The 24041-nt window shown below is 46.1% G+C and overlaps 6 protein-coding genes across 6 annotated transcripts; all 6 read right to left on the bottom strand.

Annotated features, from left to right (window-relative positions):
- Positions 1-1332: 1332 nt before the first annotated feature.
- Positions 1333-2620, bottom strand: DFJ58DRAFT_906892 (cytoplasmic protein; the record flags this gene model as incomplete). Its single annotated transcript, XM_041395036.1, has 7 exons — positions 2379-2620; positions 2191-2310; positions 1926-2050; positions 1869-1887; positions 1685-1796; positions 1442-1658; positions 1333-1410 (listed from the first exon to the last, which is right to left on the bottom strand). The coding sequence occupies exons 1-7, from the start codon at positions 2479-2481 to the stop codon at positions 1333-1335; spliced, it is 774 nt and encodes a 257-aa protein (XP_041241710.1). The 5' UTR covers positions 2482-2620.
- A 1559-nt stretch (positions 2621-4179) lies between these two features.
- Positions 4180-6202, bottom strand: DFJ58DRAFT_730185 (uncharacterized protein; the record flags this gene model as incomplete). The annotated part of the gene is made up of 9 exons (XM_041385850.1): positions 4180-4208; positions 4242-4425; positions 4477-4620; positions 4737-4859; positions 4908-4945; positions 4995-5644; positions 5704-5810; positions 5860-5934; positions 5981-6202. 9 exons carry the CDS (start codon positions 6200-6202, stop codon positions 4180-4182), a joined length of 1572 nt encoding a protein of 523 aa, XP_041241709.1.
- A 99-nt stretch (positions 6203-6301) lies between these two features.
- On the bottom strand, positions 6302-9210 carry DFJ58DRAFT_730184 (uncharacterized protein; the record flags this gene model as incomplete). The annotated part of the gene is made up of 7 exons (XM_041385849.1): positions 6302-6455; positions 6513-6797; positions 7064-7947; positions 8008-8156; positions 8209-8251; positions 8305-8507; positions 8562-9210. 7 exons carry the CDS (start codon positions 9208-9210, stop codon positions 6302-6304), a joined length of 2367 nt encoding a protein of 788 aa, XP_041241708.1.
- Positions 9211-10052: 842 nt separating this feature from the next.
- Positions 10053-12137, bottom strand: DFJ58DRAFT_843203 (uncharacterized protein; the record flags this gene model as incomplete). Its single annotated transcript, XM_041392930.1, has 8 exons — positions 10053-10212; positions 10296-10307; positions 10414-11099; positions 11128-11216; positions 11274-11363; positions 11449-11580; positions 11743-11771; positions 11821-12137. 8 exons carry the CDS (start codon positions 12135-12137, stop codon positions 10053-10055), a joined length of 1515 nt encoding a protein of 504 aa, XP_041241707.1.
- A 690-nt stretch (positions 12138-12827) lies between these two features.
- On the bottom strand, positions 12828-13757 carry DFJ58DRAFT_843202 (uncharacterized protein; the record flags this gene model as incomplete). The annotated part of the gene is made up of 3 exons (XM_041392929.1): positions 12828-12956; positions 13069-13498; positions 13726-13757. 3 exons carry the CDS (start codon positions 13755-13757, stop codon positions 12828-12830), a joined length of 591 nt encoding a protein of 196 aa, XP_041241706.1.
- A 4967-nt stretch (positions 13758-18724) lies between these two features.
- DFJ58DRAFT_663368 (uncharacterized protein) lies at positions 18725-19273 on the bottom strand (the record flags this gene model as incomplete). The annotated part of the gene is made up of 2 exons (XM_041382355.1): positions 18725-19105; positions 19157-19273. Coding segments are annotated over 2 exons (498 nt in total), but the record flags the coding sequence as incomplete, so codon positions are not given.
- Between the last annotated feature and the right edge of the window lie 4768 nt (positions 19274-24041).

Here is a 24041-nt window from a genome sequence, read left to right as displayed (position 1 = left end):
TTGTTTTAGACAACTCAATAGAAACCGAGACAGATGCAACCTGCAGTTATAGAAGTGTCCAGCTGAGTGGAACTAGTCGCCACACCACACATAGATCTGCAGTGCCACAGTTCATGAGCAGATTTTTTTAAACGGTGTAGTGCAAAAAACCGACCGATTGCAAATACCTACGGTTCGTCGCATGTACCAGTCTCCAAGCTCCAAGGCCTGTGCTCAAGCGCTCAAGCTTCCAGCACTGCCACGAACAATGAAGTCACACATGTGACATGACTGGCACTTTTTTTCGTATCCATTTCTATCCGTTGAGAGACGTTCTAGATCATGGTCTAATGGGATGGTGGCAATGCTTGATAACACAGTCCCCGGTATTCTAGAAGTATATTTTCTTTGTTCTTAGTATTTCACTAATTATGGTCCCAATTGTACACAGGTTTGAACTTGAATACGTTCACTGAAAGAAATGAGAGTGGCCGTTGAACACTGCCACGAATTTGCAGCCAGTGCCATGATCCATCCGACCCAGCACATTGATCATCAACTTCATGCTCTGCGTCTGTTCTTCGCATCATCACATCATAATTTCGTTTTCCGTTGCTTGAAACATGTTCGAGTTCACGTCTGATCTCACTTGCGTGTTTTCGTTTGCTCTCCGTGTTGGCGCTCGCATTTTCTGGCTAGCCTTGCTATCCTATTACTATGCTACCATTTTTATTACCATTCTGGCGGCCACTCTTGTATCAATTGCAAATATTGTTTTGGCTACCACACATCCACGTTTTAATTTGAGCATATACAATGAGTTGTAGTTTGGCATGAGCAAACACGACGACCATCCGGCCCGCCATGATCTCCTGCGTCGAATTTCCGTGGCTTGCGGTGATATCCGCTCATTTTGTGAGGATCTACGGTGAATATTAGTTGACTCGTGATGATCGATGCACCGCAACACGTTATCTCACACTCCACCAACTCCTCATCCTGCGTGTGCACGTAAGTTTGAAAGCGCCTGCTTCGAGGATTTGTCTTGATATCCCGGGATCATCGGCTTGGATATTATTCCATTTGTGAAAACTTCTAATGTTCTTCGCAAGCGCCTCGAGTAAGCAGGTCTGAAACTCGAGGATGCCCCAGTGGATAGAGGAAGTCTAAGGGAGTTTATATATTCTCAGATACTGTCTAATTCGTGGAGGATGAGGGCATCATCATCGTCTACAAGAATGGCTCGTGGTCTTGCTGCCACTCGTCCTGCATTCACTGACAGTGGTGCTAGTGACTCTAGGTATTAAGTTTGACAGGTTCTAAAAGTGTAATCCTACGTTATAATCGGATCTGTTAATCAACGCCGTCGATAGACTGTTGAATCTCCTTCCACAGATCTGAGAACTCATCGATATTCTGACCACTACTTGGCTTCGATTGGTAGTATATCGTGTTGCTGGACTGGTGCATTGTGTCTTGTGACCGGATGCGAAGGTGAGTTGATATATACGGAGCTCAGATGTACTGCCCCGAGTGAAGGCTGACAAGACCTCTTCTCACGTGAATAAGAGGGAATCCGTTCGGAATGATATGGCTTGAAGTCGAAGACATGTCCCCGAGACAGGCCACGGGTCATCAACAAATCAACAATGTCTTCATAAAAGCGATGAGCGTAAGAACTACAACAAGAAAATGTGACACATACAGTCTTTGGACTTGACCATTCTCCCAAGGACGCTGAAGCGCCTTGATAATCTTTTGTCGTGCTTCGGGCTCGTTCACGAAGTCGTAGAAATTTGTGTCGCGTTGAGATACTCCTGCATGACATGAGTATGATCGTCGTCGTTTTGTCTGAGCAACGATGAGAAAGCGGAACATATCTATGAGACGGCCTTCACGGACGAAACACTTGAACTCGCGACTCCCATCTACAGGTCCCATGATACCATAAGCTCGAGTTGATAAGATGATGGGCTTGAGTAATCGCATTGACACCCCTCAAAGACCGTGTCGGACTCGACACTGAGATCGTGGGATACGAAATCCGAGGATTTCGATAGGATGTAGACATCTAATGGAGACTCGGATGTGCATTTGCAGAGCGAGGATGATGGCAACACCCATGATGCGTCCTGTCAACAGCTGTTTGATGTGAACAAGGGCTGATATCGATGAAATCTTTGGTGAGGAGAAATCGAGCTTTGGGAAGACGGCGCCATATTCTTTGATAGCTTGTTATCCGCTCGTCTAGGTCGGGAAAGGAGAAGGAGGGTTCGATGGCAGCGTCGTCCCTATCATCATCCTCGTCTTCTTGATCCAAAAGAGAGCTTTCTGTAGGACTGAATAGTGAGAAGTGAATATGGCTGAGTGAGTCCGGTCAACCGACGCGTTTTCCGAACCTTCTTGGTGCGAAACTGTCGTCTGAGTGAATGGTTGATCCAAGGGACGAATGACGGTGCTTTGGACGAAAATGATTGATACCACGATGACAGCTATATTCATGTCGATAGTAGCATAGTACTGCCATCACCATGTACAGCTGGTCGCAGATGTGCGTACACGCCAAGGTCTCGTTGCAGCATTTGAATTTTGTACCGCCCCGCACAAGCCCCGAAGCTTGAAGGCCTGAAGTAGTAAGGTCAACGACTTGCCGTATAAAGTAGCCAGCATGTCGCTCCAATAATCACTTTTAAAGGCGGGTAAGTGAATTTTTCAGATGTCATATGAAGATAGCTGGAAAATTGGAAGTGATATCATCTAGTGTTCGAACGACATGACCACATGCGATTATTGTAATTGCCTTAGGGGCCCAGAGCATGATGAGAAGTCTGCGAATCAAAATAATGTTAAATGATCCGGTCTATGTACTATTTGGAGGGTGCGCCCTAATCAGATGCGCAGTGTGGAAATATCTTGTTGACGCTCAAGAACCTTATTCAAATAAATGTGTGACTTGGGGCCGGCCAATTGGGCCACGTCCATGCAGCTGCTCAACATGGCGATCCTGCGGAAATTCAAATTTACTCGAAAGTTAAAGAGGTGTTAACTCAACTCTACTGTTACAGCCTGAGGCTTACGGTCATTCGTCCCCTAGGCTATCATCACTTTTGTACAGTTCTTTTGACAATGTTTGACCGATCTATACTCGATTTGTTTGTTGATGATCCGCTTAATACAATCGCCCCAATATGAGGCGATTCTCCGGAAAGAGTACGATGGTTATTCAATCTATCCAATGTACGAACTCCCAGGGTATTTCAAGGATCCCAGGCTCTTTTCAGGGGGCAACTCTGTTGATGACTTCGTCATGACTTTTACCACAACAATCCCTTCCTCGAAATCAAGCCTCCCGGCCAGGATCGCTGCAGACAATAGCATGAGTGAACGATTTAAACCTATAACCACGACATCCACACTCCATGATATCAGTGTTATGGGACAGAGACTTGCTTTCTATTGCATGATTAAATCATAAATGTACTGGCTGCGTAGTCCCCGCACTTCCGACAGCAGGAAACATCCTAATCGAGTGGTGGGAGCTGGATATCACGACGGAAACCAGACATCGAGAGTTTATGGTGGTACTGAGTGATGTGGTAAAAACTGCTATGTGGCACTCTTGATGCATTCTGATTGGCCTAGGCCGTGGCACACTTCTCTCGAAAACAACACCGTTGTAAGCTCGTTGCTTACCTGAGTTCCCATAATCAACATAGATACTGTCCGAGATAATCAAGCTTGAGCTTTGATTATCACTGCCTTTTGGCGTAACTGTTAAGGGACGACAGTCTTAACTACTTACAACCGTCCGCTGGCGGCGTGACGCTCGGGTTTCTCCGTTTCGTCGATGACGTGAGCGACGAACGTCATTCGCTTCAGTCACGCTTCGACGCATCAGCAAATCACTGAACCCTTGTACAAGCAATACAATTTCACAACAAAGTCCCCCCTATACAAGCTTGTCACAAAGCCTTACAGCCTGTACAAACAGTCACAATCTTGACACATTGGACATACTATACAGACTAGACACATTATACAGACTAGACACATTGCACAGTTTAGACATAGTACACACACTTAGATTCAATTCAGTAGTACTACACAGACAATACATGACAGACACAATGTGCAGGCCTAGTAAGGCGCTGCAGTCATTCTATTAAAAAAATGTGATACTGATGACGACAAAAAAAACTACTACAAAACGATGTTGACATCATCGCTGCCTGCCGTGCTATCAGAATCGTCCTGAAACTCACCCATCATCCCCACATCAGCCCATTCCTCTAGCATACTTTCCAGTTCCTGACGACACTCAGAATTGTCCATCAGTGTGTCAACCGACCTTCGTAGGGAGTTGAAGTCAGACCTGCATTTATCAGCGGACAGGTCGGAGACTTTGTCTGTGCTGGTGTTGCGGAACCCAGTTAGAATACCCTTCGCCTGTCAAACCATCAGCAATAGCATTAAGAATAAATTTTTAAAAAAACATACAACTGCGCTGACGAGAATGAGCGCGTTGACGGGGATCGTTTTGCGGAATTCTTTGGTCAACTTGAGGGCCTTTTTGCCATTACCGTAGTAGAAGTCGATACATGCATCCTTGAGAACTTGCGAAACGAAATTCTTGTACTTGCCCTAAATGAAAAATGCTTCAGTAATATGCACTGCCCCACGATGTTACTAACCGATGATGAGTCAGGCAATCAAAGATAGTCGCCAGATTTGATCAGCTTCGACGCCGCTTCGACGACATGCCATTGAAGGGTGTCCTTCTGCCCCATGTTGGCTTTGGGAAAGATACTGTACAGTTGTTTTGTGATAGATATAACGATTTTCTTGAGCTCGGTGCGAAATGTGAATAAGTCGTCGCAAAGCTGACAATGAATCAGTGAGCGTGTTCACGGTCAGTACTCAGGACTCACAAGGCGCGACATCTGTGCCCTATACTGCGGGAAATAGCCTTGACAAGGGGCATCAGATGACAGCAACACTGGTGAATTAAAACTTACTGTTTTCCATTTTGATCTTCTTTGAATGGTAACTCCATAATACTGCATCTAAGACTTCTCGTGCGAGCTGTAGCACATGCTGATGCTCTGGGACAGGATGAGTCAGAACAGCTTGCAAGCACATTTCTAATTTGGCGGCCTGGAGAAATGCTTGCCAACATGGTGGATAAAACCCAAGTTTCGAAGGATTCGTCTGCTTGTTCATGGGTTTGTCTCTGTTCCTTGATTCAGGTGTGGGACTACGAGTACACGAGTGAGAACGGCTTGGAACAGGGGTATGAGACCGCGAGTGATTGAATTGAGAGGCTCGCCTATCTGGTGGCCGCAATGAGGAATGTCCAGGAGATGATCCACGGGATGTACTCCGATGTGGAGATCTTGAGCGAGTGAAAATGGTTGTTGACTGAGCTGGGGGGTATTGCGAAGGAGACAGTCTGCGGAAAGTGTGACCACGACCCCTGCTTGAACGCGGAGACCTTGAGCGAGTAAAGACAGTCATTGACCGAGTTGGGGAGCATTGACGAGATGGTCCACGGGACATGGGATCACAACCCCTGCTTGAACGCGGAGACCTTGAGCGAGTAAAGGCAGTCATTGACCGAGTCGGGGAGCGTCGACGAGATGGTCCATGGGACGTGGGATCACGACCCCTGCTTGAATGCGGAGACATTGAGTGAGCATAGGGAGTAAATATCAACATTGAACTTACCCATGGGCAGAACCAGCCTTTGCAGATGGCCCTTTTCGAGGTGCACGCTGGGGAGGCTTGAGGCGAGTGGAAGAAGTACGTGTCTCAGGGGACCGACGACGAGGGATCTGTAGCGTAGCAAATCAGAAACAAGCAGATTCAAAAGTAAGAGCTTACATGTTTGGGTGAATATTGGCGAGGAGACTTCGAACGACCAAAGGCGTTACTTGTCAGAGTGTGGCTGCAAGAGTTCTAGAGAAAGTTAGCAAATACGTGATTCGTTTAACCAATGGCACACGCTTGATAAACAGGTCAGGGAAGGAGCCTTGCGACGTCCGTTCTTCGCTTGATGGTGTTGAAGGACATAATAAGGGATCGTATCTGTGCGCCCATCATTGTGTCCAGACTGGCTTTCATCAATTTCCATCAGTTCATTACCATCACCCCCTGGGGGTGAATCAGTCAAAGCTGGACCATCGTTGTACTCCCCCGAAATCATCGTCAGCTGCTCGTCTTTCATCTTGCGTCTTGTGTTCATCGGCACTCTTCCCCCCACTCGTCAAAATCATCCAAGTCTCCCGATCCACTACAATTTTCCAAATCCTGCTCTGCGACGTCGCTACCCGGCTTCCTTGTGATTGTGACCGACGGGATGGGTTGCCTGGGACTGGGACGGCTTGAAACCAAACCTATCTGAAGGGCGGGCTATGTGGAGACGAGTGCGTTCGCTCTCTGGCCGTGAAGAATCGGGTTCAACAGAAGTCTTTGGAGTGCTGGCCTGACAAGTGTTTATTAGTTGGGTATTTTCACTGAATATTTGAAAAAAATACTGCAACTTTTCCTTGCGTCTCTTGAGTTGCGAAGGAGCCATTGGATTTTCTTCGGAGTCGCTGATATTGAGATCGTCTGCCTTCTTGCGCCTTGTTGGGGCCGTTAGAGTTTCACCAGTTTTTTGCAGTTGTGCAGCATGACCACCGATACCCTCGCGTGGACCGTGAGCTTCGTCGAGTAGCGTCAGCATCTGCCCGTGCCACCTTGGCTCCCTTCCTCGAGCTATCGCCTGGGGAACCTTGTCTGGCCCTTTTCCTGGGAGGCATTGAGTGAAGAAAACGAAGCTGTAAGGAAGTCAGTTGGGGTAATACTTAAAATGTATTACATAAGCTAATGAGCACTTGACAAAGAATGACTGATATCCGATATCGAGGGTCTTAGTTCATGCAGTAACAATGGCATACAGTATTCGTTTTAAGGTAGAATAAGATAGCTAATAATGAGCAAAAGAAGCGTGCCTGCGCTTCTTGCCTTGCAAATTATTGTCTGCACAGTAAAACGTGCCATTAATCCTACTTCCGAGTCTTCCGTTTAGAACGACGAGGCTTACTAGGAAGTTCCTCGGTCATGGAGCCAGCACCTGAGCCAGGAAGTTCGTTTGGGCCAATAAATGGCAATGATGGGGAGCGGAGGAGGAATCATTTTGTTCTTCTGCCCGGAGTGATGAGGTCGAAGACGAGTCTCCTTGGCCATAGGGCCAGAAGTGGGGGGAGGAGAAGAGGAATGGAATTGTGATGTCATGGAACCAGAAGCTGAATGAGCAATTGTGCCCCAGGTAACAGATGGGAGTTCAGGAGGCAGCATCTGCGTTTGCCGCCCCAAACGACGGGGCTGAACACCAGCATCCTGGGCCATAGCTTCATTATGAGGGGGTGGGAGAGAAGCAGGAGGGAGAGAAATGGGGTGATGAGGATGCATGGGGAGAGGAAGAGAAGTAGGGGAAGGAGTGGCGACAGATGTCGCTGGCAAAAACGCAACACTTTGCGATGTTGGGGTACCTGGCATACTTAGAATTCTCTCCAGACCCTGTTGCATAATCTTGAGGATTTCTTTGTGAGACAAGTCACGTTCGTTGTGCAGCGCGTCCCCAATTGCCTTGCGCCATTCCTCAAGGATGGGGCGACAAGCTTTGAAGTATGGTGTTGGTTCATAGGGCGGATGTTTCTCTGTGAGAAATTCTTTCTTCAACGATCCACTAGTCCCCAGACCATCTCCATCCATCATCAGGTAAGCCTTGCGCCACCTAGGGGCATTGACAGGGTGCACTCCTTCGGCCGATGTTTTACCACTGGGTCCTTCGTATGTGGTTGTGAATTCGAGGAGGATGTAAAAGAGAGACTCTAGGTCATCAGAGGCTCTGTGGTCAATCATGGATGGACGCAGAACGTCTCCCATGAGCTTGAGAAGACGGCAGGAAATATAGGGTACAGTTCCCTTCAAGGTTGAAGCATATGAGATATGTATACACGAAGAATGTATTGAAATATAACTTACAGTACCACGCGAATTGACTGCTGCATTGTTTTTGAGGAATTTGGCGTGATCGAAGTCAATAAAGTAACCCTTTCCGTCGTGGATGATTAAATTGTTGGGACTGAGGTCACTGTGTAGAATGTTCTGTTGGGTGACCATTGCTTCGTGAGCTGGTAGCGGCTGTCATTACAAAGAACGTAAACAAACACGAAAGAAACTCACCAATGATAAGATCTCGAAAAACGTTGACTAGCTCAGGGAGGGACTTGAAGGTTGTCAGCGGAAGCCACAAGGGGTCAATAGCATGCGACGGTGAACCTTATTGGAGTATATTGGTGCTTCCGGAAGGTTTTCACTGATGTGTTCGCGAATCCTCTCGGTGCAATCTGTTTGTCCGGCATACTGGACGTCCCAATATTTTTCGAGACTGACCACGTTTGGAATGCCATTGACTGCCCGGAGGAGCATCACTTCATGATCCAGGTTTTCTGCGTTGACCCAACAATCTTTCAATGCGAATTCTGTCCTGTGCTACTCTTGAACACGATAACAAATGGTCCCGCGCGAAAATAGACCACGACTCTTCCATAAAATGGCCATGATCCAGTACACCTCACCATCATTGTCCATCACCCAGCCTTGTGTTCCTTCCGGCATTTGATCTATACCCTCAGGAAGATCATTGTGAGAACCAGCAGAGCAGAGGTCGGTGCAAATGTGAATGGTAGGGTTGAACCCAAGGGAAGCTAGGTCTGATAGTGTGATTGTGTTTAAAACGTCGACAAAACGCACAGCATTGGCACCAATTGGGAGGGGCTGAGAGATAATCATTCCAGAGCAGTCCATATAATGAGCGCGGAGCTGGAGGTTTGCAATGCTGAACAAAACGACGAAACGGTGCCATGGCTGTTCTCGCATTATAAGATATCCCTTGGTGGCGACCCCTAAGAATATAGGGATATCTTTTCCTTGAATCAATTCCGACTTGGTGATCTCAGTATTGGTGAGAACATCCACCCAGGTCTTTTCGCCTGATTTATTCTTTTTCAGCCTGTAGTCCATGAGGACTAAATCAGGCTTGCGCGAGTCGGTGGCGTCTGGAACGGGTGTGGTGGCAAATTCGGAGGACCAGTACCGTGGATCTGGGACAACATTGAAGGGAAGGGGGTTCAGTGAGTCTTGTTGGGAGGACTCGTCATTGGCCTCGCGGATGATGTTGCGCATAGCATAGTATATGCTCCGCAAGAGGCGCTCCCAGCTTTTTTCTTCTGATGTCTTGATGGGATGGTTTGATCTCTTTTGTCCAGCATCGAACGATTGCTGCAAACCAGCTGGCGTCTGTGTCCATCATAGAATCTTCATTCATCTCCTCCAGGTCTGTGTCTGTCTCATCATTCCCCAACTCCCGCCGCCGCCTTAACTTCTTCACAGGACCTGAAAAGGCACCATTGAGCCTCCACTCTAGACCAGACCGCAGTTTCTGTAATAAAGATGCTCCCTGTAAGAGTGCTTGACCTTTTTTTATATGTATTTGATGCCCAAGATATCTTCGGTTGTGAGGTCTGATCCCGGAATAAGGATATCCAGGATGGATGATTTCCTGCCTTTTATCCCCTCCTCCCATAAGACTCGTCTGCCTCCTGCGAGCGCGCCATCCCTACCCATAGGTAAGAGATCGTTTTTCATCAATAAATCCATATCTTCCTTCATCCAAGGTAAAAAATTGCCACCAGCAGGGATGGAGCTGGTAACTGTCGCCAGCAGATAGTGATTGGTGAAATACTGTGTCGTTGACATGTTTTACACAGCAATGTTGTGCTCAGACCTTGCACAATGCACAATGCACAATGATTCACGCTCATTCGTGCGATAGGGCTTCTAAATTTGTCCCTTAATGGAGCAAAAATATTCTCGAACCAACCGAACGATTCAGTTCAACGAGTAAATATTGTAAGTACTAATACTATTATTGTGAAGCATAGTGAATGGCATCGTAGATCTCTTTATCAAAGTATTTATTCAAAAAAAAACAAGTGGGAGTAATGCGAAGATGTTGCTTTCGTTAATCACACATCCACCACATCCCCCAGTCGAGGGATAACACTGATGAATGCACGAAGTTGATTCAACAGAACGAAATTACCAACAGGAGAGCCATCAGCATGCTTTGTGCGTTCCAGTGTATGCATCCCGGTGGCTGGATCAATTGGCCCAATACTCAAAACACTGTACATAGCAGAGATATTGATCTCGCCATTTAATGCGAGAACCTCGCTGAGCGATTGGACATATGATAAGATATAACTCACAGATTGTGTGACCTTCGAAGGGTGCATCAATTTGTATAGGTGAATAAATATATGCAATGTGAATGTGCCAACCTGTTAGGCCTGATTTGGGCCATTCAGTGGCTCCGTCTATATTAACCAGGACAAAATCCCGTCGGCCTTTGGGCCATCCAGGGCGCGAAGGAGAGGCATGTACAGTCTGGGCGGTAATACGATGCTAGAATCGTGGAAGGATGTTTGCTGTAGACGAACTGAATGCCAGACTTGAATGTGATCGAATGGAAGGATTGGAGGACAATTGATTGACGGTCTCCTTCTTGAAGCGACCTCATGAACTACTCCTCTGCCCCTCGCGTCACACTGCAAGAAATCTGAAAGCAGGACGTGCAGATCCGGTATATTGTAGTCAACAGAAATGTCCCCAACTTTGACTCCATTCTGAGATGGATCATAGTTGAGATGGATAGCAGTGGCACCACCTATAAACGTTCGAGGGGGGTAAGCAAGTTCTCTGCGGCTGAGGGTAGCATTTTGCTTGGCTTTGCTGAAATAATTTGTGGTAATGCGTGTTTGATTCATCTCCTCCAGGAGGGCGGTCCGTGGATCAGATGGCTCCCACTCATCAGGATCAATATTGTCTTCTTCCCCTTCATTCTCCTCAGCAACGTCTGCAGGATTGTGGCTTTTGAGTGTTGTAGTGATCGTGAAACATTGCAGTTTCTCCTGACGATCCAGATAGCGATATATCTGTGGGTCGTAATCGTTATCGTTTGTGTGTCGCGCAGGGTCCTTAATTTCAGATACATGGGCGTGTTCAGTTTGCATCTGCGGACCACTGGATGAGGGCGCCAACTTTGCGCATACTAGACGTGATGCTCTGCAGGAGCTCCAACTTGGGGATGAACCAATTGTCAATTGGTTTCTTCGCTCCCATCCGTGCCCCTAATGTCATGATAACATTCTTATTTTCATGAAATGTCAAAAGGGATTGGTCAATACATGACAGCAAGTCGGCGTCAGGTGCAGGGCACTGCGCCAAGTACCAGACATCCATGAGGGCACATATTGCAATCACAAAGCGATGAGGAGCTACAACCAGATATCAGGCCAACAATATAGCGCTGAATGTCGCGATGAACTCTGCCCGTGACCTGCTTGAGTTTCGAAATTCCACCTGCGAAGTGGCGATAGCCTGTGATGGGCTGTAATATAGAAAACCTGAAATCTAACTCCTGGGCGCCAACAACCTTGAAACACCACTGAAGGTCGTGGTCAAAAAATTCCTTGTGCCAGTGATGTAGTGGTTCTGGCATCAGGAAGATGGAGGGATCAGTGCGGGGATAGCCCATTCAGAAAGGTGCATGAACACCATTTAGACAGTGTTCAGAGCATGCCTCAAAATACGCCTCGAGATCATTTGGATCAACTGCGATACTGGCAAGCTGAGCGAGAGTTATCGCACGCTTACGAGCGGGGGTGCCGGAAATTATCCCCAAACTATTGATACAAAGCCATGGTGAAAGGAGATGTCTTCCCATGTACGCACACAAGCATGGCTGCCTCTGGGGTATCGACGATGTACGCTGCAAGAGGCGTAAAACAGTGTCGAACATTTCCCACTGGATCGGACATCATGATGCCAACTTCTGCCGCTATCATCAAGGGCTTCAGGAAAATTGAAAGGCACTCATGCACCAGGCAGTCTTCAAGCATGCCACGCATCCGTTGGTTGGGGTGTAGGTACTTCGGAATGGGGAGGAGAGCCATGAGCATGAATGTTTTGGATGAGAGTTTCGTCCGAGTATGCATACGTATGTTGGCGAGGCCGAGAAGAAGTGGATGGGCAATCCTGGCACCAGTCATGGTAGTGATATTTGTTTTATCAGAAGATAAAACAGTGCTGAGGATTGTAGCACCTCTAGGATATTGGCTCTGCAGGAATGATGGTAAGACAGCACATATTGCAGTAACATATCTCCGTATTATACGAGTGAATGGACGTGCATAATATCCCATATGATACGGGCCAGCGGACCATGGGCCGAAGGTAGATATATCCTCGACTGTGACGGATGGGCCGGGAGTGTTATTATTCCCGATGGAGACGGGTTGGCCCAGGTGGGGAATATGTAAAGTAGATGGGTGGGCCGATGGACATGAATTTTCAATAGACGGATTGGCCGAGGTAGTTGGATATTATGTAGATGGGTGTACCAAGGTAGATATGTATCAAATAGCCGGGTATATCAAGGGTGCTTGTTATCACATAGACAGGTGGGCCCAGATATATATCATATTGGACAGGTGGGCCGACGAATTAATATTATTTTGTAGATGGGTGGGCCGATGTATTGGTATTATTTTGTAGACGAGTGGGCCGAGGGAGCGGTGAAAGATTTATTATATACGGGTGGGCCAATGGTAGACATATATTGCATAGACGGGTAGGCCGACATAGGGGTATATAATATAAACGGGTGGGCCCAGGAGAATGATAATTGTAGACATGATGGAGCTCAGCTAGTTGTATATCATGGAGGTAATAATTCAAAGTCATCTAATGATGTAGTATGGCACAGAGCCTTGCAAAGGGGTGAAGTGGAAACTCGAGCGAAGTGTACCGAGTTCCAAGACCCGGGTCTCGACAAACGAATATGTGATGTCCAGCACACTTCCGATCGTCTGGTATTTCATTGAGCAATATATGATAATAGATCTTTGAAAGCCAACATCATCCAAGCCTACCAAATGCCAAATGCCAAGTTCCAACTATCGAAAATCAAGTGAAGTGTACCAATATCTGAGCCCTGACTATCAAATTCCGACAATCAACAATTGAGTCCCAACTACTGAGTCTTGAAACCCGAGTCCCGAAGCCCAAGATTTGAGTCCTGAAACCCAATGCCTGACCATTGAATCCCAACAATCGAGTATCAAGTCCCAACCAACGAGTCCCAAATATTGAGTCCCGACCACCGAGACCCGACACCCGACACCCGACACCCGACACCCGACACCCGACACCCGACACCCGACACCCGACACCCGACACCCGACACCCGACACCCGACACCCGACACCCGACACCCGACACCCGACACCCGACACCCGACACCCGACACCCGACAACCAACAACCGACACCCGACACCCAACACCCGACACCCGACAACCGACAACCGACAACCGACACCCGACACCCGAGATTTAAGACTCAAGTTCCGACTATGGAGTCCCGGATATCGAAAATCAAGTGAAGTGTACCGAGATCCGAGTCCAACCTGAAGGATTCCTTAGGCTGGACTTCCAAACCTTTGGATTTGTCCTTCCATCTCTATCCAAGCTTAAGGATTGATTCCTTAAGCTGGACCTTTGCCTTTCTGGCACTTCCTGTCTTTCCAAGACTTATGTCTACTTCCTGTTATCTCCGACTCCACCTAAGTGTAGCCTACCTCTGTTTGCTTCTACTCCAGACCTTGTCCATGGTAGCCTTTATTCTCCTATCCTATAATCCTGTCCACTCCTGCTGACCTCCGGACCTTTGGATCTCTGGACATCTTACCCTTCGGATATCAAAACCTTCAGACATTGTAACCTTTGGACATCATGACCTTCAGACATCATAACCTTTGGACATCTTAACCTTTGGACATCTGAACATTCAGATGGCGCAACCTTCAGACGTCCTGTCCTCTGGACCACTCCTCCTATCTGATCCTGCTTTGGACTCTGTCCCTTGCAGTCTCTCCTCCATGTGCTTCCATCTAGGAAGCTTACCTTCAGAAGTCTTATCTTTGGACCCTATGCAGCAGGTGAAACTCCTCCAGAGTTTCCTGTACTTCTCTAGAAGTTCCTATACTCCTCTGGAAGGTTCCTGTGCTCATCCAGAAGTCCTCCAGCACTCCACCAGAGTAGCCAGCCTCCGGAAGTCCTTCGGACTTCATTGGATTTCATCTTGACTTCATTCTGAAATTAAGGGCATGTACTCAGGAAAGGTGCAAAATAAAATATACTGACTACCGAGTGCTGAGCACTAAGTGTCGAGTTCCAAGTTCCGAGTTCCGAGTGCCAAGTGCCCCGATGCTTTCGGGTATTAACACCCAGATAGCCCTCGCTCTCAGGGGCCCATCAGAATGTAGATCATCTCAAACGGATGTGATTTGAGTGAGATATGTGCAAAATACTATATACCGGGTGAATTTTGGCATCAGAAGTTCAATGCTTTCAGGCATTGACATGCAGATAGCCCTCGATCTCAGGGGTGTGGGAGAATTCAGATTGTCTCAAATGGATATAATTTGAGTGAGATATATGCAAAATACAATATATTGACTACTGAGTGCTGAGTACCAAGTGCCAAGTGCCAAGTGCAGAGTGCCCCGATGCTTTCAGGCATTAACACCCAGATAGCCCATGCTCTCAGGGGCCCATCAGAATTTAGATCATCTCAAACAGATGTGATTTAATGTGTCCCAAGTGCTGAGTGCCGAGTGCTGAGTTCCGAGTTCCAAGTGCCGAGTGCCCCGATGCTTTCGGGTATCAACGCCCAGATAGCCCTTGCTCTCAGAGGCCCGTCAGAATTTAGATCATCTCAAACAGATGTGATTTGAGTGAGATATGAGCAAAATACTACATATCGGGTGAATTTCAGCATTGGAAGTTTGATGCTTTCGATGTTTTTGATGTCGGGTCTCGATGGTTTCGGGCATTAACATGTAGATAGCCCTCGATCTCAGGGGTGTGGCAAATTTAGATTGTCTGAAACAGATATAATTTGAGTGAGATATATGCAAAATACCACACACTGACTACCAAGTGCTGAGTACCAAGTGCCAAGTGCCGAGAACCAAGTTCCAAGTGCCGAGTGCCGAGTGCCGAGTGCCGAGTGCCGAGTGCCCTGATGCTTTCGGGCATTAACACCCAGATAGCCCTCGCTCTCAGGGGCCTGTCAGAATTTAGATCATCTAAAATGGATGTGATTTGAGTGAGATATGAACAAAATACTATATACCGGGTGAATTTCAGCATTGGAAATTTGATGCTTTCGATGTTTCTGATGTCGGGTCTCGATGCTTTTGGGCATTAACATGTAGATAGCCCTGGATCTCAGGGGTGTGGCAGAATTCACATTGTCTCAAATGGATATAATTTGAGTGAGATATTTGCAAAATACTATATACTGACTACCAAGTGCCAAGTGCCGAGTTCCAAGTTCCAAGTTCCAAGTTCCAAGTGCCGAGTGCCGAGTTCCGAGTGCCGAGCTCACCGATGCTTTCGAGTATTAACACCCAGATAGCCCTCGCTCTCAGGGACCCGTCAGAATTTAGATCATCTCAAACGGATGTGATTTGAGTGAGATATGAACAGAATACTATATACCGGGTGAATGTTGGCATCAGAAGTTCGATGCTTTCGATGTTTTTGATGTCGGGTCTCGATGCTTTCAGGCATTGACATGTAGATAGCCCTCGATCTCAGGGGTGTGGCAGAATTCACGTTGTCTCAAACGGATATAATTTGAGTGAGATATTTGCACCATACTATGTATATACTGACTACCGAGTGCTGAGTGCCGAGTTTTGAGTTCCGATTTCCAAGTGCCAAGTGCCGAGTTCCGAGTGCTGAGTGCCCCGATGCTTTCGGGTATTAACACCCAGATAGCCCACGCTCTCAGGGGCCCGTCAGAATTTAGATCATCTTAAACGGATGTGATTTGAGTGAGATATGAGCAAAATACTATATACCAAGTGAATTTCACCATCAGAAGTTTGATGCTTTTGATGTTATTGATATCAAGCCTCGATGCCTTCAGGCATTGACATGCAGATAGCCCTAGATCTCACGGGTCTGGCAGAATTTAGCCCATCCCAAATGGATAAGAGTTGAGTGAGATATGAGCAAAATCCCATATACTGTGTGTATTTCAGCATTGTAAGGTCAATGCTTTCCATGTTTGCAATGTCTAGCCTCAATGCATTCAGGCATTCACAAGCAGATATAACTTGATCTCAGGGGCCTGTCACAATTCAGATCGTCTCACATGGATAAGACTTGAGTGAGATATGAGCAAAATATTATATATCAGGTGATTTTTGATGTCAGGCCTTGCACCAAGGGTAAGCACATAGCACAACAGGAATAAATCCTGTTGTCCTAGTATCCTTATATATTGCATATACTATTGAAGGGATGTTGGGGATCATATTTTGCCTCAAACAGACATGATTTGAGGGAGATATGAGCAAAATACAATTTATTGGGTGTGTCTGAGCTTCGCAGGTTCAATGTCTTTGTTGTCAGCCTTGTGTGGGAAAAATTCTAAAACATCAGGAGAAACATAAAAACACATCATCAGGGACTGCATCAGGTTTGCTATGATCACACCTATGTATAATATGATAGATTGGCTTCCAATGTACTGTTCCAGTCCCTGAACCAGTATCTGTCAGTGGTATGTATCTCTAAATACAAAAAAAAATCGAAATTCAAGGCAATCACTGTGCACTGGTGCAAGAAAGTTACAATCACAAGATATATACATCAGCAAAATATGATTTTGCCACACGGTTACCAGAAGGTCACAAGCTTTGACAGTGCTTACTAGACTAAGGATATGATTGTCTTAACTCAATAGTCTTGACTTGCTAGGCATAATATAAGCTTTCTTAATAACCATGACTGTCATATCTTCCATAATAATCCTAACCCTCACAGCTTATGTATTATGTAGTAATCAACAATCATATTAGACTATCAAGTGAAGACTATCGTGTAATGACTATCAAGTTAAGACTATTGTGTAATGACTATCAAGTTAAGACTATTGTATTTTATTCTAAGTCTGTACAATAGACCTGTGATACTTGATGAGTGTCAGCCTGAACAGCATATTAAAGATCACACTATCATACTACACATAGGTATAACTATTGAAGACATGATGTAGTGCCTTATGATGTGTTTTTATGTGTCTCCTGATGTGTTGAGAATGTCCTACATTACCTCATATGTCCATGTGAGGCCATATGAATTCTGCGACACTCCTGACATTGAGGGCTATCCACATGTCAATGAACACAGTCATCTAGGCCTCACATTGAAATCATTGAAAGCATCAAACTCCTGATGCTGAAATACGATCCGAATTCTGAAGGACCCCGGAGAGTGAAGGCTATCTGCATATCAATGCCTGAAAGCATTGAGGCCCGACATCAAAATCATCGAAAGCATTGAACTTCCAATGCTGAAATTCACCTGATATATAGTATTTTGCTCATATCTCACTCAAATCACATCTGTTTGAGATAATCTAAATTCTGATGGACCCCTGAGAGCAAGGGCTATCTGGGTGGTAATGCCCGAAAGCATCAGGACACTCGGCACTCGGAAGGCACTTGGCACTTGGCACTCAGCACTCGGTACTTGGTACTTGGTAGTCAGTACTCGGTGATTCGAGTCTCGAGACTTGAGACTGGTGATTCACAAGTCAAAATTTGAAACTAATATGTAGTATCTTATGTATTTCTGTACTCATTTCACTGACTACCGAGTGCCGAATCTCGGGTCTTGGGTATCAGGTCTCGGTACTCGGTACTCGGTATTTCCAGATGACAAAAATGTATATCATCTTAAATTTGAATTTTCTTAACTCGTAACAATGTATGAGTTTCCAGTTGAGTTTTGAATTTTGAGTTTTGAGTCTCTTGAGTCCCGAGTCTGGGTGTTCAGGGCTCGGGTTTCAGGTTTCAGGTTTCAGGTTTCAGGTTTTGGGTTTTGGGTTTTGGGTTTTAGTACTTGGTACTTGATATTACCCGATGTCGGCCCACCCGTCTATGTAAAATTCTGCACTTTAGCCCACCCGTCTATCTAATATGACCCCACGTCAGCCCACCCGTCTATGTAATAAATAATTCACCTCACCCTCAGCCCACCCGTCTATCTAATATTACCCCACGTTGGCCCACCTGTCTATGTAATAAATAATTCACTTCACCCTCGGCCCACCCGTCTATCTAATATTACCCCACATCAGCCCACCTGTCTATGTAATAAATAATTCACCCCACCCTTGGCTCACCCATCTATCTAATATTTCCCTACGTTGGCCCACCCGTCTATCTAATAAATATTTCACCGCTCCCTCGGCCCATCCGTCTACAAAATAATACTGATACGTCGGCCCACCCGTCTATATAATACTATTTGCTATACATCTCTCCTCAGGTCTATAATATATGTCAATCCTACTCTACATATTACCCACATGGGCCCACCCATCTCCATAATAATATTTCTCCCGGCCCATCCGCTATCATCGATGATATATATAACATCAGCATAGATGGGCCCACCCGTCTCCATCGGAAATAATATTCCTCCCAGCCCACCCGTCAACATCGGGTATATACATAACATCGGCCCATAATCCGCTGGCCCGTATTACACGGGATATTATGTAGGTCGGGTGACCTGTATAATACGGGATTTGTCACTGAAGGGGCTCAAGACAGTGCAAAATGAGTAGACTGAACCTGCACATACCTGCACGTCCCATGCAGAATTACCTGTCAACCATTCAGAATATACCCTCAGAAGCCGCGCTGCCGTTTTGTACACGTGACGAGGGATGAAATTGAGCTTATCATGAAACAGAGGATTGCTGAAAAGGCTTTCCAGGCATTCAATAGGATCTCGCCAGAATAAGCGGATAGGAAGTTTTGTAGGATGAAGTGAGGGAATGGTCTGGCATTTCCAGCTTGGTCCGCTGGGGAGCATCTCGGCACGACTACACAATTCACTAGCGTTGCTGAATGATAGTTGTAAATTTTGGATCTGAAAGATAAGTTATATTATAATAATCACTGTCAGAGTACAAATCCATACCATGTGAAGCTTCAAGAATTCATCAATTGCTGCCATATCCAGGGATGAGCGAAGGAGATAGTCAGCAACTTCCATTCCTCCTTGGACGCAAAAGGGTAGAAGAGATTGCCCTTCCTGTACTCCACAAATTCATCGGCATCAAATACATCCAAAAAGGTTGACCCATTTTCCGAATAACAAGCCCGGCACCCTCATACTTCTCCTCCAAAGACTCCCCAGCCACTCCAAAATCATTGTCGAGTGAACCAAAGTCATCGCCGATGTTCCAAAAGTCGTTAGGGTCGGGTGACCTGTATAATACGGGATTTGTCACTGAAGGGGCTCGACTCCCAACATTGTGAGGAAGCTAACAAACATATATACATTCCAAAGACATAAATATTGACACAACAAGAAGTTCATCGTACTCTTGTCGTCTGATTACAGAGACCCTGGGCAAATTACGAGCCATGTCCATGGGGACCACTGCACAGGCTTCCTTGTGTCCTGTCTCCCCTTCCTCTACATTAAAGCGCTGTTTGGCAGACACCATGAGTGGCAACTCCTTCACGTGCTGTGTTGTGAAGATGTCTTGCAGCGTCACTTGAGCCTCTTTTATCAACCTACATCTGAAAGCACAAAGCCTGAGCTGTATAATGGTCCAATTATACAAGATCTGCATTGCAACATCCGCAGAATGAATTGACTCTTGCAGATGCAATATAAGTAACATGTCTTATACCGTATAGAATCCAATGTACAAGGTGTGATGGTTGATGTGACTGGGCATGGTGCGAGTGTGCAGAAGGGAGTTGTTGGCTTGTAAAGATGAACACAAAGGGAGTGAATGAGGAACAAAGCAGTAGCAGAAGATGCCAGAGCAAAGCTGAGAATTATCTCCGACGAAGCCAATGAAGACCCAAGAGTAGATATGACAGCATCAGACTACAAACATTATCAAAAAAGTACTGCAGTGGACTGACTTCAACCAACCTAATAGATATGCTCCAACTGTTGCATGATCACTTGCGCAAGGGGTTCCAGCTGGCTCGTCTGTTCATAGAAAACTTGCAAACAGCTAATAGTACAATAAAGTACTTTCTCGTCCTGAAGACGGTCGATATACTCCGTCCCATGGGTATCGATGTTTTGGAGACTCTTCATGAATTTGTCATCCAGATGGTCTACAAAGCTGATGATGCTGCCACAAATGTGAACAACCCCATCACTCTCAGTTGCAGGATGGCGCTCAATGAGTTTATTATAATCCTCTGTGTCCTCCTGCACAGAGTAGGACGAGTCCATGATCACTATCAAGATCAACTTATCAACTTCATGTTGCGCCGAGAGCCACAGATCAGTTGGCATATACGATTTGATTGATAAATGGTAGTCGAATCAGGATGAAACAAGCGCCAGGCTGAGGATGCGGAAGCATTGATATGATGTGACCACTACTTCTAAGAGTCTCTCCAGAATCCGGATTTGTTCTCCTCGGCCAGTGCTCTGTGACGTACTCAATTGGAAGGTAGAAAAACAAAAGAGAACATGCAGCCAGTACATGATCTTCTTTTAAAGCCAAAGTCTGAAATCTGGAGGACTCGGGAGCTGGAACGCACTACAAATTAGTCGTCAGCAGCGACTCAGTGCTGCAGTTCAAGACAACAATAATGGTATTCAAAGTAAAAATATTAAGGTTCTGAAACGCTGTCAAATTCTTTCAGCACTCTACGGAACGTCGGCAGACTTCCAGCGGAGTCTGAATTCGAAGTTGGTCCATGCGTACACCATGCCTGCTATACGCCCTCGAGTACGACGTTCAGAGCGACTCAAGATCCAAGTGCAAAAGCTCACCAATTCGCCGATAGCTATCCAAATGCAGCCTGCACGCGGGTACTAGGGGAAGGGGCGCGGCTAATCATGGTACAAGGGGACGTGGGACGGCTGCTACCCTCATCCAGCACTGCCGCATCTCATGGTGATACTCCTGGTATCAGCAAAATCCGCTGGGAAACGCCAAACTGCAATCGGACTTCTACACTTGTAACATACCTACGCAATCATCCTGCCAACCGTCGAGTACTTTTTTATGAAGGAAAGAAATCTCAGCCTAATGATGACGGCCCTCCTTCTGGGAGTGACAAGGGCAAGATCTACGCAGTAATCGCCAAACATATATTCCAGAAGGATGAGATGTATAAGTCCGTGTATGCTGAGGATCAGGCAAAGTTCACACAGGCCGTGGGCAACCGTCTCACTTAGTATGTTTTTCATATACTTCCTCCCCCCTTTGTACATATACACTGAACACTACATTTAGTCTCAAGGGGAAATATAAGACTAATTGTGCGCGCTTCAAGCAGACAGGGGCTGGAATCAATCCAGAGGATCCTGGCGCTGCAGTCAATCTGCTAGGTATGTTTTTTAAATAACAATTGGGCGAAACTAAATTAGTTGTAGCGCAAGTTTTAAATGACTTCCCGTGGTATGAGGATCTTGACGAAATCTGGAGGGATACCCTGCGTATGCTGCCAAAACCTTCTCGTCCGCTCCTGGTACAGACCGTGCAGGGACCTTAAGGCCCTCACCCAACCAACAAGCAAAGGAAAAGAAAAAGGGCCCCCCCCTCCTGATCCTGACGGTCACATTGAAGATTCGATGGCCGTCATGACAATGCTCCCAACACTTGTGATGTTGAAGATGAGCGTGTTGACAGTGCCGCCAATCCTTCATGCAGCGTCAAAACTAACCTACCCTATGATACCACGGAACCTGTCATTAACGACGACTTCACCATGGGTTGAGGAGCCCAATTATGATGGATTTGAGGAGGCAGCTGGACACCATGCAGGAGGATCAGGCGGAAGTAGAGCATGAAGAAGGACTTACGATCCAGCCGTCCCTCTCTAACAAACGCCCACTCTCCTCCCCCTCACTGCCCCCTACACACACACATAATTGCTCATCTCACGGTACATTCAAAAACCACGCCGATCGTGCAATGGGCCGTGGACCCATCCGCTCACCAAAACTGCCATCATCCATTGCATCGTCTTCCATGAGGACAACGGCACGCACGACGCTCTACATCATCAGGGCTTTCGTCGCCAACTTCCTCCTCACGGCCAACCGAGCACCACGCTCAAAGATAGCGGTGCAAAAAAAATCTCACCTTGGGAAGAATGTTGGGGTCGGAGGTCGACGGTGTCCGTGGGCAAGTCGAGATGCTAACCAACAATATGTCATATGTACAGTGGCTCAAAAAAACCGTCCGTATGTTTTGGCATTTTTCACTATCTATAATATTGTGTGAGAACAAACAAATGCCTCAAAAACATGCTTATACCACATGTAGTATGGCTTCAGGGCTTTCATTTGAGCCCTACACCGTGGGAATCGTGGAGATATGGTGGAGATACAAGGCTCACAAAATGGTGACTCATGCGGACAGTTTTTGACTCAAGTATTTTACAGTAATACCAGGTATTCTAGTATTTTGTATGACCTCCCTTGGCTTTAATTACTGCCTCTATCCTTCTAGGCATACTCTCAATTAATTTCTGGCAATCCTCAGCTGTGATCTTCCCCATTCCACCTGCTACTCTCTCCCAAAGCTCCCATACTCCTTTAGGGGGGTTTCATAGGCTTGAAGCTTTTCTTGAGTGTTCCCAGAGATGTTCAATGACATTGACATCAGGAGACTGTGCTGGCCAGTCAAGAACATTGATGTTATGTTCTTCAAACCATTCCCTAGCTCTTCTGGATGTGTGCTTGGGATCATTATCCTGTTGGAAAATGATATCTTCTTCATCAATCCCTGATTCTGCCAATCTAGGCAGCAAGTGGTCATTTAAAATGTCCACATACTGCTCAGCATTCATCTTCCCTCAACCTCAGCAAGCATTTCCCACACCATCCATCCCATACAGCCCCATACCATTAAAGAACCTCCTCCAAACTTGACAGTCCCATTACCTCTCTGTCCTGTTAGGCCATCTCCCTTCTTTTTTCCATACATACACCTTCCCCATCTGACCCAATCCTATTGATTTTGGTCTCATCTGACCATATAACATGCTTCCAGTCCTCTACAGTCCCAGTGTTGATGAGCTAAGGCAAAGGCTAGTCCTTCTCTGCCTATGTTTGATGGAGAGAAGAGGCTTTTTCTTCTTTGTTACTTGCCCTTGAGATGAGCTGCCTTGAGAACATTCCTCACAGTTTGTGAAGAGACAGGGGGTAGTGATGGTGGAATTGATATAATGGGTGGCTTGGACAGCATTATCAGCCTTTCCTGTAGTGATATGTTGGATAATAGCCCTTTTGTCAGTAGAGGTAAGCTTGGATGGACGTCCTCCACAAGAGTTTTCCTTGTCTGGGTGGCTTTCCTTTGATGAACTTGGCCACAGTGGACTTGCATATTCCAGTTCTAGAGGAAATTTGGCGAGCAGAGAGGCCAGCATAAGACAGAGAGAGGATATTATCTCTTTGAGCAGAGGAGATGGCTTTCATGGTGATTATGACTATGATACATGAGATATTCTGGTTTATATAGTTAGATATAGTCATAAAATAACATAATGACACCACTTTATAATTTATATAATAGTGGCATGATTTTTATGGTGTCATAAATAATGATTTATATAGTTTTAATATACACTCAAAAAACTGTCCACATGAGTCATCATTTTATAAGCCTTATATCTCCACCATATCTCCGCCGATTCCCACGGTGTAGGGCTCAAATAAAAGCCCTGAAGCCATACTACAATGTGGTATAAGTATGTCCTTGAGGAATTTGTTCATTCTCACACAATATCATAGATAGTGAAAAATGCCAACATACGGACGGTTTTTTGAGCCACTGTATACCATGAAGGCAGCGGCGTCGGAATACAAGATCACC

This window comes from Suillus subalutaceus (genome assembly GCF_016647625.1).
Source record: "Suillus subalutaceus strain FC151 chromosome Unknown DFJ58scaffold_85, whole genome shotgun sequence".
Lineage (NCBI taxonomy): Eukaryota > Fungi > Basidiomycota > Agaricomycetes > Boletales > Suillaceae > Suillus > Suillus subalutaceus.
Note: the sequence above shows the minus strand (reverse complement) of the source record. Positions and strands in the feature narration are given on the sequence as shown.